This window comes from Stomoxys calcitrans, chromosome 1 (assembly GCF_963082655.1).
Source record: "Stomoxys calcitrans chromosome 1, idStoCalc2.1, whole genome shotgun sequence".
Lineage (NCBI taxonomy): Eukaryota > Metazoa > Arthropoda > Insecta > Diptera > Muscidae > Stomoxys > Stomoxys calcitrans.
This window is the reverse complement of record NC_081552.1, coordinates 228954811-228971176: the sequence shown is the minus strand read 5'-3', so window position 1 is coordinate 228971176 and position 16366 is coordinate 228954811. Positions and strand designations below refer to the sequence as shown.

The 16366-nt window shown below is 37.2% G+C and overlaps 1 protein-coding gene across 5 annotated transcripts in view; it reads right to left on the bottom strand.

Moving 5' to 3' along the window:
- The window catches only part of LOC106088372 (protein alan shepard), a 1012027-nt gene that overhangs the window by 29090 nt on the left and 966571 nt on the right, over positions 1-16366 (bottom strand). For all 5 annotated transcript variants that reach the window (XM_059361231.1, XM_059361228.1, XM_059361230.1 and 2 more), the window contains one exon: positions 1707-1848. In XM_059361231.1, the coding sequence (XP_059217214.1) occupies positions 1707-1848 (142 nt within the window). The remainder of the gene's footprint in view (positions 1-1706; positions 1849-16366) is intronic.

Sequence of the window (16366 nt, the reverse complement as noted above, 5' to 3'; positions counted from 1 at the left end):
AAAGAAAGGCTACCCTTTCACAAAGGAACGGGTACAAAAACTACACTTTCCCAAAAGAAAGATACTAAAACTGACCTTTCCCAAGAGGGTGCCCTTTCCCAAGGGAAAAGGAACTAAATTTACCTGTTCCCAAAATAAAGGGTACTAAAACTAAACTTTCCTAAAAGAGAGGGTACTAAGATTACACTTTCCAAAAACAAGTACTGAAACTACCCTTTCCCAAAAGAAAGGTACTAAAACTACCCTCTACCAAAAGAAAGTATATTAAAACTACCCTTGCCCAAAAGAAAGGGTACTAAAACTATCCTTTCCCAAAAAAAGGGTACTAAAACTACTCTCTACCAAAAGAGAGGGCACTAAAACTACCCTTTCTCAAAAGGAAGGGTACTAGAACTACCCTCTACCAAAAGAGAGGACACTAAAACTAGCCTTTCCCAAAAGAAAGACTACTAAAACTACCTTTGCCCAAAATAAAGGGTACTAAAACTGCCCTTTCCCAAAAGAAGGACTACTAAAACTACCCTTGCCCAAAGGAAAGGATACTAAAACTTCCCTTTCCGAAAAGAAAGGGCACTAAAACCACCCTTTCCTAAATGAAAGGATACTAAAACTACTCTTTCCTAAACGAAAGGGTACTAAAACTACCCTTCCCCAAAAGAAAGGGTACTAAAACAATAATCTTCCAAAGGAAGGGTTACTAAAACTACCCTCTCTCAAAGGAAAGGGTACTCAAACTACCCTTTCTCAAAAGAAAGGGTACTAAAACTACCCTTTCCCAAAATAAAGGGTACTAAAACTACCCTTTCCCAAAAGAAAGGGTACTAAAACTATCCTTTACCAAAAGAATGAGTACTAAAACTACCCTTTCCCAAAAGAAAGGCTACTAAAACTACCCTTGCCCAAAGGAAAGGATACTAAAACTTCCCTTTCCGAAAAGAAAGGGCACTAAAACCACCCTTTCCTAAATGAAAGGATACTAAAACATTATTCTCCCAAAGAAAGGGTACTAAAACTACGCTCTCTTAAAAGAAAGGGTACTAAAACTACCCTCTCTCAAAAGAAAGGGTACTCAAACTACCCTTTCTCAAAAGAAAGGGTACTCAAACTACCATTTCTCAAAAGAAAGGGTACTAAAACTACCCTTTCCCAAAATAAAGGGTACTAAAACTACCCTTTCCCAAAAGAATGGGTAATAAAACTACCCTTTACCAAAAGAAAGGGTACTTAAACTACCCCTTCCCATAGAAAGGGTACTAAACCAGGCCATTCCCAAAAGAAAGGGCAGTAAGACTACCCTTTCCCACCACCCTTTCCCAAAAGAAAGGCTACTAAAATGACCTCCCTTTCTTAAAAGAAAAGGTACTAAAACTACTCTTTCCCAAAAAAAAGGGTTCTAAAACTATCCTTTCCCAAAAGAAAGGGTACCAAAACTACCCTTTTCCAAAAGAAAAGGTAGTAAAACTAACCTTTCCCAAAAAATTGGGCACTAAACCTACTTTCCTTTTACCTGAGAAAAGGATACTAAAACTACCCTTTTCGAAAGGGTTCTTTGTTTTACTTTACCCTCTTACATACAAATCAATCCTATGCCAATGCATATAACAGACAAAAATCAAAGTTTCAATGAATCAACTCAAAATCTAGATTTTTGAATACCTGAAAATATTTAAAATATAAATTGTATGGAAAATAAATTGTTAAATTACCCTTAGAATTCATTTGAGCATCACGTAAAATTCTTGTGGACACCACTTGGCCATATTTGGAAAGCATGCCCTCCAGATCGGTCTCCTTGAAGCAGGGTGGCAAATTTGCTATGTACAAATTTGTGGGATCCTGTTCTTGTTGCTGTAGTTTTCATGGTGGGACGACAGGTTGGGTGTTTTATTGTTGTTGGTATTGTGGTCAAGGTGTTTTTGTTGCAGGTGATTGTTCAAGTTGTGTTTTTTTGGGGATTTTCAAATATACATATAACAGATGTGTCGTTGGCACAGAGTTGATATTGTAGAAAAAGGTGGTGGTGGTGGTGGTGTTGAAGAGTTGAAACAAAAAAAAGAATTGGTGTGTTTTCAAAGGTTAAAGGTTGAAAAATGTTGAAAATTGATTTTGTAGTTTAAATTTAAATCGGCCGCACACATTTTGTTTAAATTTTTTTTTTGTGTTTAAAACAATTATACACAGACAAACGTTATTTTCAATTGTACATTTGGAGCAAAGCATTAAATGCATATGTATGTGAGATGTAGGGCAATGGTGTTTGTATGTGTAATGGGATTTGCCAGGATGCAGTATGTGTACATAGATGCATGTTAATGTGTGTGTGTTGGTGGGTTGTTTGTTTGTTTTTTTTTTTTTGGGGGGGTTATGGTGGTAGTGAAAGCAGTTGTGATCATGTTGGTAGTAGTTTTTGTTGAGAGTACACACACACACACACACACATGAGTAGAAACAGGTATTATATATATATTCGGTTGACATTTTTGGTAAGACATTTTTCGTTATGTTGTTAAATTTATGGTTTTATTTTCCATTTGCCACAAGACATACAACGAACGAGCGTAGGTGGTTTTAAAATATTTTTGGGGATGAAACAATGGAAGAGAAAGAGAGAGAGAGAAAAAAATATGTTTTTAGTTAGTTCATGTAATTGCTTTGCGTATAAAAATAAGGAACTTAGTTCTCATACATTTGTGTTAAAGCTGTTGGTGAATCAATTGTAATTGTCTGAGTGAAAGAGTGAGTATGTGTGAAAGGTGTTAAATGAGTTATTCAGTGAGTGTGTATTTGAGAAAATGGAAGAATAACAAACAGTGCCAGAAGATTGCATAGGTTAAATAAAAAAATATAGATAGTCACGTACTTTCTTCAGTAAAAATTTGCCATTAAAAAAATTAAAAGAGAGTAGTAACAGTTTTTACTCTCTATTGCTATTTATTTGAATAAATCAGCTGATTTACAAAAAACATCTGTTTGATGATACAAAATATTGCTGGAAAAAACTCCATCAGAAATGAGCAAGCTCTCAATTACCAAACTCTCAAAGTTTTGCTCAATCTCTCTCCCATCTGTGGGAAAATAAAGCACGCGAACGACCTCCAGTAAAAATTTGTACAAATTTGCATACATTTTTGAGTACGTTTACACTCTTAGTTACAAATTTATAGTTTTCAAGTATTTTATATAAATAGTTATTCGGTATTTTAAGACCCCAGATATCACAATGCTAAACTGTTTTGCATGCGATATTCTGGTATTACTTTAGGCATACCCAACTAATGAAACAGAACAGTATTTTGCCCCTTGGTGAATCTAAAGAAGTTTCACTTACTGAAACTGCGCACTGCCAAAGGAATGGATACTAAAAATACTGTTTCCTGAATGAAAGGGTGCTAAAAATACTCTTTCAAAAAAAAAAAAAAAAAAAAAAAATGAGTACCAAAATTAACGTTTATTGAAAAAACGGAGAAAAATACACTTTTCCGTCTGAAACTTTCTCTCCCTAAGGATTGGGCACCAATACAACCCCTTAAAGAAATGGGTACTAAAAATGTAGGATCGAAAAGTGGTATCCTTCCATGAAAAATTGGGTACTAAAATTACCTTTCTTGAAGGATTGGGCAAATAACCTGTCCCGAATGACAGAGTACCAAAGCTACTTTTAAAAGATTGAACAAACAAACTGTACCGAATGATAGAGTACCAAAGCTGCTCTAAAAGGGTATCAAAACTACTGTTCCCCGCATAAAAATAACTTTTGCTGCGGGAAAAATTACTAAAAGTATAATTTCTAGAGGAAAATACTACTAAAAAAAACCTTTTCAGCGGAAAAGACTACCAACATTACCATTGCCATTAAAAAAAGAGCTAAAAATACCATTCGCAAAATAACCAAAACTGCAACTTCATATGAGGAAAACAACAACCCTTTCTTGTGAGGAGAATAACCATTTCCTGTGGAGAAGCCACTTTTTAAATAAAAGGGTTTGCTAAACTGTCAATTTCCAAAGGATTAGCTATTCTAATACAAAAGAGCACTAGAACTACAATTTCCAATGGAGAAGAAATTCAAAACCCCCTTTTATGGTAAAATTACCCTTTTCTGTATCAAGGGGTATTAAAGATCCCCTACCTATGTCAAAAGGTACTACAACTACCCTTCCCTATGACAAAGGGTACTTAAGCTACCCTTTCCGATGTCATAGGATACGAAGGGAAGCGTTTACAGTGTCAAAGGGTACTTAAGCTACCCTTCCTATGTCAAAAGGGTACTGAAGCCATCGTTTCCTATGTCAAAGAGTACCAAACGTACCAGTTCCTGTGTCAATGGGTACTGTTTCCTGTGCCAAAGGTTATCAAAAATACACTTTCCAGTGTCAAATGACATCCAAACAACTTTCTCCTGTTGGAAGGGGTACTAGAAATGCCTCTTCCAGTTGACAGTATCAAACGTAACCGTTCCTGTGTCAAAGGGTACTGTTTCCTGTGCCAAAGGTAATCAAACATGCACTTTCCAGTGTCAAATGACATCCAAACAACCTTCTCCTGTTGGAAGGGGTACTAGAAATGCCTTTTTCCTGTTAACAGGGGTACTAAAACTAACCTTTTCTGTTGCAAGGATACTAAAACTACGTTTTCCTATTGGGAGGGATACTAAAACTACCCTGACTGTTGAAAGGGGTGCTAAACTAACCTCTCCTGTTGGAGACTAACGGTACTAAAACTACCCTTTACTGTTGAAAGGGCAATCAAAGCTACCCTTTCCTGTGGGAAAGGGTGATAAAACTAATCTTTCCTATTAGAAAGAGTACTTAAAATACCCTTTCCTGTGGGAAATTGTACAAAAACTACCCCTTCCTTTGGCAAAATGTACTAAAACTACACTTTCCTGTACAAATACTTCCCTTTCCTGTGGGAGAGGGTACAAATAGTACCCTTTCTTGTGGGAAAGTGTACAAGTTCTACCCTTTCCTGTGGGAGAGGGTATAAATACTACCCCTTTGCTCTGGGAAATTGTATTAAAACTACCCCGTTCCTATGGGGAAAAGGTCCAAAAACGAAGCTCTCCTGTGGGAAAGAGTACAAAACTACAATTTTCTTTAGCAAAATCTAAATCTACTTTTCCTGTGGAGGTAGTAAAACTTTCCTGCAGGTAGTATTTGTACCCCTTCACACAGGAAAGGGTTGTATTTGTACCCATTCCCACAGTATTATTACCCCTCCCACAGAAAAGGGTAGTATTTGTACTCTTTCCTACAGAAGGGTAGTATTTGTACCCTTTCCTATAGAAGGGTAGTATTTGTACCCTTTACCATAGGAAAGGGTAGTTTGGCGCCCTTTCCTACAGGAAAGGGTAATATTAGTACCCTTTCCCAAAGGAAAGCTTCCCACAGGAAAAGGTACTTATACTACCCTTTTCCTCAGGAAAGGGTACTAATACTACTCTTTCCCTCACCCTCAGGAAAGGGTTCTAATACTACCCTTTCCCTCACCCTCAGAAAAGGGTTCTGATACTAGCATTACGCTTTCCCTCAGGAAAAAGTACATATACTACCCTTTCCTTTGAGAAAGGGTACAAATACTACACTTTCCTTTGAGAAAGGGTACAAATACTTCCCTTTTCTGTGGGAAAGGGTATATATACTAACCATTTCTATGGGAAAGGGTACAAATACTATCCTTTCCTGTGGGAAAAGGTACAAATTCCACACTTTTCCGTGAGAAGGGATACAAATACTAACCTACGGGTACCAATGCTACCCTTTTCTGTGAGAAAGGGCACAAATAATACCCTTTGCGTTGGGAAAGGGTGCAAAAACTACCATTTCATGTGGTAACTTTTTCGGTGGGAACGGGTACAAATACTACCCTTTCCTTTTGGAAAGGTTGCAAAACACTACCACTTCGTGTGCACAAATACCAAATATCCTGTTTGAAGGGGTACAAAAACTACCTTTTCCTGAGAGAAAGGGTACAAATGCTACCCTTTACTGTGGGAATGGGTATAAATACTAACCTTTTCGGTGGGAAAGGGTAAAAATACTACCCTTACCTTTGGGAAAGGTCACAAAAAACTACCATTTCATGTGCATGTACAACAACCACCTTGCTTTGGGAAAGGTCACAAAAAACTGCCATTTCGTGTGGGAAAGGGTAAAAATACTACCCTTTCCCAGTATAAACATTATTCTTTCCTTTGGGAAAGGTTACAAATACTACCCTTTTCTGAGGCAAAGGGTACAAATACTATCCTTTCCTGTGGAAAAGCGTACAAATACTACTCCTTCCAATAGGAAAAGTTACAAATACTACCGTTACCTGTAGGAAGGGGTACGAATATCACTCTTTCCTGTGAGAAGGGGTACAAATACTACCTTTTCTCACAGGAAAGGGAACTAAATTCACTCCTTCCTGTGGGGGGTACTACAACATTCCTGTGGAAAGGGTATTTATATAACCCTTTCCTGTGGGAAAGGGTACATATATTACCTTTTTCTGTGGAAAAGGGTACTTTACTTTAGGAAAGGGTACTAAAACTACCCTTTCCAGTGGAAAAGGGTTCATATGTTATTCTTTTCTATGGGATAGGGTACAAAAACTACCCTATCCAGTGGGAAAGGGTACAAATACTACCCTTTCCTGTGAGAAAGGGTTCTAATACAATCCTTTCCTGTGGAAAAGAACACTAATACTACCCTTTCCTGTGGCAAAGGGTACGAATATTACCCTTCCCTGTGGGAGAGGGTACAAAATTTACCTTTTCTACTGGGAAAGGGTACAACAACTACCTTTTAATGTGGAAAAAGTTACAAAAACTACCCTTTCCTGTGGGAAAGGTTGCTTAAACTACCCTTCCCGGTGGGGAAAGGTTATCAAAACTGTTTTTTGCCTGGGAAAGGGTACTAAAATTAGCATTTGCTATTTGAAAGGAAAGGATACAAAACTATTCTTCCCTGTGGGAAAGGAAACAAAAACTACCTTTTCCTGTGGGAAGGGGTACAAAAAACGGACCTTTTCTGTGGGAAAGGATACAAAAACTACCCTTTTATGTGGGAAAGTTTACTAAACTACCCTTCCCTGTGAGAAAAGGTGCTCAATTACCCTTCCCTGTGGGAAAGGGTACTCTTCCCTGTGTGGGTACCCTTCCCTGTGGGAAAAGGTGCTCAACTACCCTTCCCTGTGGGAAAGGGTACTAAACTACTCTTCCCTGTGGTAAAGGGTACTAAACTAATCTTCTCTTTGGGAAAGGGTGCTTAAACTATCCTTCCCTGTGGGAGAGGTAACGAAAACTACTTTTCCTGTGGGAAAGGGTTCTAAAACTATTCTTTGCTGCTGAAAGGGGTACTAAAACCACAGTTGCTTAATGGGAATTTTTATACCCTCCACCATTGGATGAAGGTATACTAATTTCGTCATTCCGTTTGGAAACACATCGAAATATTGGTTTAAAACCCTATACAGTACATATATTCTCGAACGTCTTGAAATTCCAAGTCGATTTAGCCATGTCAGTCTGCCTGTCGAAAGCAAGCTAACTTTCGAAGGAATAAAGCAAGGCGGTTGAAATCTTGCACGAATACTTTCTATAAGTGCGCTATCTGGGATGTTGATTTCGTGAGCCTCTCTTTCGTGCTTAGTAAGGTTTTAATTGGTTCATAACCTTATCTAGCTCCCATACGAGGGTTGCCTTTTATATTTCTGGGTTGGACAACCCTTGTGTTGCAATCTGCCAACTGACAGCTCTATCGTAAAGCTTGAAATTTTTGAAGTTACACGTACTTAGAACGTTTTGACATACGAGCGCTATTTGTGTTGTTTATAGTAACTTAAAGATTCATCTCGCCCAAGAAAAAAAAGGAATTAAATCTTGAACATTTTCGTGGGATTATTTTTTACAACTATCGACGTGGATGAACTCCACAACAGGGCATCGATGAACTTAATTAAATTTTTTGAAATGAAGCTCCATCAAGGACCAGTGTTTATCGATGAAATGGTGAATTGAACCGAAGTGGTAGTGCACTTCAAGACGAATTTCGTGCAGGTTGTCCAAAAATAGTTTTGTTCCAAAAACCGTTAACTGATATTGCAAGATCGTCATGTAACCTATCGTGAGAGTGAAACAACCTAAGGCATTAGTGGGACTAGCATACATTCAATATTGGATCTCCCAAATTGTCAATCGCTCAAAACGAGGCTCGTGTCGATTGGTCGAAAGAAATGCTCCAAAAATACGAAACAATCGCATTTTTGTGCACTCAAAACATCGATTTGATGAGTCATCCGCCGTATAGTTCTGACATGGCACCGAATGACTTCATTCTATTCCTGTACGTAAAAAATAAAAGGAGAGGTCAACGTTTTTCGACACCTGAAGAAGCGGTTGATGCGTACAGAATGCATCAATCAGAGTGGCAAAAGTGTTTCGATCTTAATGGGGAATATTTTGATAAACAATAAAGCGTTGTTCCATGGTATTATTTGTAATATTTGTTCTTGTGTTCTTTAATCCCGAAATATAAAAGGCAACCCTCGTATAAACCGATATTGGATCTTGATTTCTCGAGCCTCTATCCGATTTGGATGAAACTTTACACGAAATGTTTGGTTTTGACTTCCAACACCTATATATATATAGCTTGTCGCGCTGCGCTACGCCCTTCAGACTCGTCTATTAAAAGGAGGCCCCTTATCATTGAGCTTAAATTTGAGTCGGCCAGCACTCACTGATATTTTGAGAAGTTTGCCGCTGTTCCTTCATGGAATGTTTATGGGAAAATTTGCAATTTTTACAGTTTCAGGAGGCTAATGTTTATTGTGGGTATCCATCTCACCAACAGTAATCCAAACTTGGTATTAACTCTTCTCAGTCTGCCTAACTCGCGCTAACATCTTTCTAAGACACATTTTTTGATTACGTAGTTATTTTTTCATTCATTTGGCTTTAATGGCTGAAAAGCTTTTTTATGTACATTCCCCTATTCAATTTTCGTGCACTGTTATGTCGTTACTTTTCCATTTCGAGCATGGTGCCAATTTTTACATATGTGTGAGTATTCTTGGAGAAGTTGGGAGACTGTGTGAGAGAGTACGTTAATGAATTTTATTTCTACCTAAACTTAGTTTTCGTCGTTATGTATGCGGATGGGCGCAAGTATTATTGTCTAGCAGCACAGCTTTAGTACATACACATATACATACAGTCATGCACAAACACACGCTAATATGCATACTTAACTGCAAATAGGTTAAAATCATTGGTGGGCACACTAGCATACTCATACGAGTACTATTTGCCAGCCCCCTGGGGTTACGTATACAATAATGTGCAATAGTGTGTGAGTGTGCGTGTGTGTGTGTATTTGCCCATTACTGATTTAAATAAACAGTCTGTTAATGTAATTGTTTGCAGTTATGTATGTACATATGCATTTGTGAGTTCGTATGCATGTCGGTAAGTACAAGCATGTATGCAAAAGTTGTGTAAGTGCTTTTTAATTAGTAAAAAATATACTTAATGTTAAAAGTACATCAAATTGTAAGGGAACAAAACAAAAATTTTCAAGTACTTCAAACTACACAGGAGCACAAGACAACCACAACCACATACACACACGTATGGGCGCTTTCATATTGCTTATGTGGAAGCTTTCATTAGAAAGTTGATAGAATAAATAGTTTTAATGAATTGTTTTGTTTCATTTGAAAAGGGTTTTGGGGTTTTTGTTATTCTTCGTTTTCGATTTTTTTTTTTTTTTTGCAAAAAGGCTTAGTAAACTTTATTAATGGTTGCTCAGCATGTACAAATATTGTAGCTAAAAAGGCACACCGTTATGAATAAATAATGAAGGTGCTATTTGTTATGATGTTGTGAAAGTACTTGAACACTTTTTTGTTTTGTTATACACAATTAAGCTTAATGTTAGTTTTCGAGTTAAATAAACTTTAAAGAGTTGTCTATCTTATAGTTATCATGAAGTGTGTAATGAGGACTGTTGTTGGAAAAATGTTTAATTTAAATAACCACCGAAGAAGCCCTGAATTGATAGTAGCTACAAACAAGTAAACGCGTGCCAAGTTCGGCCGGGCCGAATCCTATATACCCTCCACCATGGATCGCATTTGTCGAGTTCTATCTCTTTTTAGGCAAACACAGAATATTGAATAATAACTGTTATGCTATTGGAGCTGCATTAAGTTGTAGTCCGATTCGGACCATAAATGAATTGAATGTTGAACATTGTAGAAGTCATTGTGTAATATTTCAGTTCATTCGGATAAGAATTGCGCCTTGTAGGGGCCTCAAGAAGCAAAATCGGTAGATAGGTTTATATGGGAGCTGTATCAAGCTATTGATCGATTCAGACCATATTAGACACGTATGTTGAAGGTCATGAGAGAAGCCGTTGTACAAAATTTCTGCCAAATCGAATGAGAATTGCGCCCTCTAGAGGCTCAGGAAGTCAAGATACCAGATCGGTTTATATGGCAGCTATAATAGGTTATGTACCGATTTGCGCCATACCTAGTACAGGTATTGAAAGTTATAACAAAACACCTCATGCAAAATTTCAGCCAAATCGGAGGAGAATTGCGCCCTCCAGCGGCTCAAGAAGTCAAGACCCAAGATCTGTTTATATGGCAGCTATATCATAACATGGACCGATTTGAGCCATACATAGCGCAGTTGTTGGAAGTGATGCCAAAAAACCATGTGCAAAATTTCAGTCAAACGGATAGGAATTGCGCCCTCTAGAGGTTCAAGAAGTCAAGATCCAAGATCGGTTTATATGGCAGCTTTACCAGATTATGAACCTATTTGAATCATACTTAGCACAGTTTTTGGAAGTAATACCAAAATACTACGTGCAAAATTTCAGCCAAATCGGATGAGAATTGCCAAATCCAGCGGCTCAAGAAGTCAAGATCCAAGATCGGTTTATATGGCAACTATATCGAAACATGAACCGATTTGAACCATTTTTAGTGAAGTTGTTGGAAGCGATGCCAAAACACCATGTGCAAAATTTCAGTCAAATCGGATAATAATTGCGCCCTCTAGAGGTCCAAGAAGTCAAGACCCAAGATCGGTTTATATGGCAGCTATATCGAAACATGAACCGATTTGAACCATATTTAGTGAAGTTGTTGGAAGCGATGCCAAAACACCATGTGCAAAATTTCAGTCAAATCGGATAATAATTGCGCCCTCTAGAGGTTCAAGAAGTCAAGACCCAAGATCGGTTTATATGGCAGCTATATCGAAACATGAACCGATTTGAACCATATTTAGTGAAGTTGTTGGAAGTGATACCAGAACAACACGTGCAAAATATCAATCATATTGGACGATAATTGCGCCCTCTAGCGGCTAAAGAAGTCAAGACCCAAGATCGGTTTATATGGCAGCTATACCAAAACATGGACCGATTTGGCCCATTTACAATCCCAACCGACCTACCCTAAAAAAAGGAATTTGTGGAAAATTGCAAGCGGCTAGCTTTACTCCTTCGTAAGTTAGCGTGCTTTCGACAGACTGACGGACGGACATGGCTAGATCGACATAAAATGTCCCGACAATCAAGAATATATATACTTTATGGAGTCTTAGACGCATATTTCGAAGTGTTACAAACAGAAAGACGAAATTAGTATACCCCCATCCTATGGTGGAGGGTATAAAATAAGTTAATATTTTTCCCAGAATTTGTTTTAATACATTTGAAATTAAAGTTACATTAATTTTTCATTCAATATATGATGATGTTCTATAATTTTTATACCCTCCACTATAGGATGGGGATATACTAATTTCGTCATTCTGTTTGTAACACCTTGAAATATGCGTCTAAGGCCCCATAAAGTATATATCTTCTTGATCGTCATGGCATTTTAAGTTGAATTAACCATGTCCGTCCGTCTGTCTGTCGAAAGCACGCAAACTTTCGAAGGAGTAAAGCTAGCCGCTTGAAATATTACACAAATACTTTTTATTAGTGCAGGTCGGTTGGGATTGCAAATGGGCCAAATTGGTCCATGTTTTGATATAGCTGCCATATAAACCGATCTGGGATATTGACCTCTTCAGCCGCTAGAGGGCGCAATTCTCATCCGATTTGGCTGAAATGTTGCATGAAATGTTTTGTTTTGACTTCCAACAACTGTGTTAAGTATGGTTCAAATCGGTTCATAACCTGGTACAGCTGCCATATAAACCGATCTGGGATCTTGAGCTCTTCAGCCGCTAGAGGGCGCAATTCTCATCCGTTTTGGCTGAAATTTTGCATGAAATGTTTTATTATGACTTTCAACAACTGTGTTAAGTATGGCGCAAATCGGTTCATAACCTGGTATAGCTGCCATATAAACCGATCTGGGATCTTGACTTCTTGAGCCTTTAGAGGGCGCAGTTATTGTCCAATTTGGCTGAAATTTTGTACAACGACTTCTCCCAAGATCTTCAACATACGTGTGAAATATGGTCTGAATCGATCTATAGCTTGATACAGCTCCCATATAAACCGATCTCGCGATTTTGTTTCTTGAGCCCCAACAAGGCGCAATTCCTATTCCAATGGACTATAATATTACCCAATGACTTCTAAGATGGTTTTCAACATTCAATTCATTTATGGTCGTAATCGGACTGTAAATTGATATAGCTCCAATATTCATAACATTTCTTATTTATTATTCTTTGTTTGCCTCGAAAGAGATACTGCGCAAAGGACTCGACAAATGTGATCCATGGTGGAGGGTTTTTAAAATTCGGCCCGGCCGAGCTTAGCACGCTCTTACTTGTTTTCATTTCATTTTCACATAAAGCCACAATTATAACTCATTCAATGGGCTAAACATAATATCTTCTTTCATGGGCATTTAAAGTTCAATGCAATGGGTAATTAGCAATGCTTTCCCATGAAAAATTCAATACATTTTCCCTATCATATGAATGTTTCTATGTACTCTGACTATATATCATATATTGTGAACACTTAAAATTCCGAGAAACTTTTAATTATCTGCATATGTTTTATAAATGTTTGATGTTATGTTATTCGGCGTATGTAGGAGTATGCAATGTTCATATGTTTGGTGACTATATAAAATACCCTGATTTTATACATTTCGAGATATTAGTTGGACATACATCATAAGCTTATAATTAAGTTAAAAGTTAGTTTTGTATAAAATATTTTATAACTCTATATATATTATAAAGGCCGGCTCAAAAGTAGCGTTAAGAGAAAAAAATGTAGATATGCATATAAATTGGTTAATATCTTTTTTTTTTTGAAATTTGTTTGGCATTACATGAGAGTCGTTGTTTGCAAATGGTTATTATATGGAATGTTGGAAGAATAATCTACACACTGGAAGAATACCAGGAGAACAAACATATATGTATGTGGAGAACAAGAGAAAGAGAATGTTAGACTTTTAAAGAAAAAAAAATGGATTTGTTTTGATTTGATACAACTTTCTAAAGAGTATATATAGGTATATTACACGATGGAATAACACTCAAATGTCGCTACGATTTTTCCGGGATTTTTACATTACATTCTATTGAACTATCAATGTTTGAGCTGGTGGGAAATGTTTGTTTTGTCTCTATGCTATATGAAAATGTTGGTAATATTTAGCACTAAAATACATTACTTAAGACTAGAGAATATCTTCACAAAAATACTGAAGTTTTATGTAACCAATTGTATCGATAATAATATTTGACAAATTTCCTTTATACAACTGTCCAATGAACCAATTTTAAGGCTTCGTTAAGTTTTGTGAATACAGACGTTATTCTGTCACTAACTAGGCTGAATCTGCTTCTTTCTTAGACATATCGAAGATATCAATGAAGTACAATAAAATACTGTCTTACTGATAAGCATAGTTAAGAATTTTTGATTTAAACTCCTAAGTATTATATTACAAATAAAGAAAAAATATATATAGATAAAAATTTTCGCATAAGCGTATTCTATTACAAATAAAAATATGTTACTTTACTACAAAATAAACTTAAAATAAAAAAACAAAAATTATATCATGACTACAAATTCCATATGGTAACCTTCCAAAAAAAAATTATTTTCGTTTTGAAAATAAATTTGTTCTTTAAGTTTTTGGATAACATCCAGCTGAAACGAATATGTTTTAATTTTTTTATTTGCCTCTATTTCAAATAGAAAAGCAAAACAGCAAAAACTCTTTAAAGAGTTTCAGCAATGTGGTGTGTTGAATGTGTTGGAGGCGGGCTGATATGGTCGCGATTTCAGCCTTTGCCAGAGGCCTCATCAGATTGCGATGCCACCAAAAGATTACATGCTTCCGACGTAAGGTTTTAATATATAGCTATGGCAGCTAGACCGAAAAAGAAAAGCAAAACAACAAAAACTCTTTAAAGAGTTTCAGCAATGTGGTGTGTTGAATGTGTTGGGGGCGGGCTGATATGATCGCGATTTCAGCCTTTGCCAGAGGCCTCATCAGATTGCGATGCCACTAAAAGATTACATGCTTCCGCCGTAAGGTTTTAATATATAGCTATGGCAGCTAGACCGATCTCACGATTTAATATCTTGGGCCTATAAAAAGCGCATTAGTTTTCCGATTTAGCTAAAATTTGGCAAAGGATTGCCGACATATGTGCCACATATATTGTAGAGATCAGTCCAGAAGGTCATGGGCCTATAAAAGGCGCATTAGTTTTCTGATTTCGCGGTAATTTGGCACAGGATTTACGACATACGATGGGTCTATATTTAGATTTAGCTGCCGCATATATTGATCTCACGATTTAACTTTTTGGGCCCATAAAAGCTGCGATTATTACCCGATTTCAATGAAATTTGGCCCAGTTAGTTGTGATAAGCTCTTCGATACCCGTGATTCATATGACACAGATCGTTCCATATTTGGATATAGCTGCCACCCTATGGATGCCACCGTAGCACAGAGGTTAGCATGTCCGCCTATGACACTGAACGCCATGAAGGCGAGACCATCAGAAAAAAAATGCTGGCAACATTTGTGATGTACTATGTCATGCAAAAACTTCCCCCCAAGAGGAGAAGTTTAAACTTGAAGCGGACCGCACTCATTGATATGTGAGAAGTTTGCCCCTTTATCTTAGTGGAATGTTCATGGGCAAAATTTGCATTTGCATTTGCCATATAGACCAATCTCCCGATTTAAGGTTTTGAACCCATTAAAGGCGTATTTACTGTCCGGGTTTGTTTAAATCTGGCACAGTGAGCACCGTATGGCTTTTGGACGTCCTTGTCTTAAATGATTCATATCGGTCTATATTTTGAAATGGAAAGGATGGATTTTTATGCATCACAGCTGCATTAAAGACGACACCATATGATGCATTGACTTAATGCTTCACGCACACTTACAGAGAAAGTCCACCACGGCGTTGTCAAATTATCGCATTGGTTCATAAAAGTGAATCAACACATAGATGTTATTAAATCAACTACAAATGTTCAGAAATCAACAACAGTTTGTAGTGAACGAAACGTTCGAAACTGTCCACAGCCGTTGATATTCTGACAACGTTCGGAACACAGTTTGTATACCAACCACCATAGGATAGGGGATTTATATATTTAGTCATTCCGTTTGCAACACATCGAAATATCAATTTCCGACCCTACTAAGTATATATATTTTGGATCGTCGTAAAATTCTAAGACGATTTAACGATGTCCCTGTGTCTGTCAGTCCGTCTGTTGAAATCACTCTACAGCCTTCTAAAATTAAGATATTGAGCTGAAATTTGGCATAAATTTGATGCACGCTGGTAAAGTTCTTGAACGGGACAAATCGTACCATATATGGATATAGCTGCTACATTGACCGATCTGCCGATAAAGGGTCTAAAGTCCATAAATGCTTAATTTTTTATCCGATTTCGCTGAAATTTGAAACGGTAAGTTGCTGTAAGCCTCCCGACATCTGATCTAAGTATGGTTCAGATCGGACTATATTTAGATATAGCTGCCATATAAACCGATCTGCATTTAAGGGTCTGCCGTTAATGGGATCCAGACCCTTAAACGGCAGATCGCTCTATATGGCAGCTATATCTAAATTTAGTCCAATCTGAACCATACATAGATCAGATTGTTCGGCAGGTTTACAGCAACTCACCGTTTCAAATCGGATAAAAATTAAGCTTTTATGGGCTTTAGATCGTTTCATGGGCAAAATTTGCTATTTTTGCATTTGTTTGCAACGATAAGAAGGAAAAAAACTAGACCCATTGTTAAGTATACCGATCTGCTTAAAATCACTTCCTGATTCGATTTAGCTATGTCCGTCTGCCTGTCCGTCTGCCTGTCCGTCTGTCTGTCTG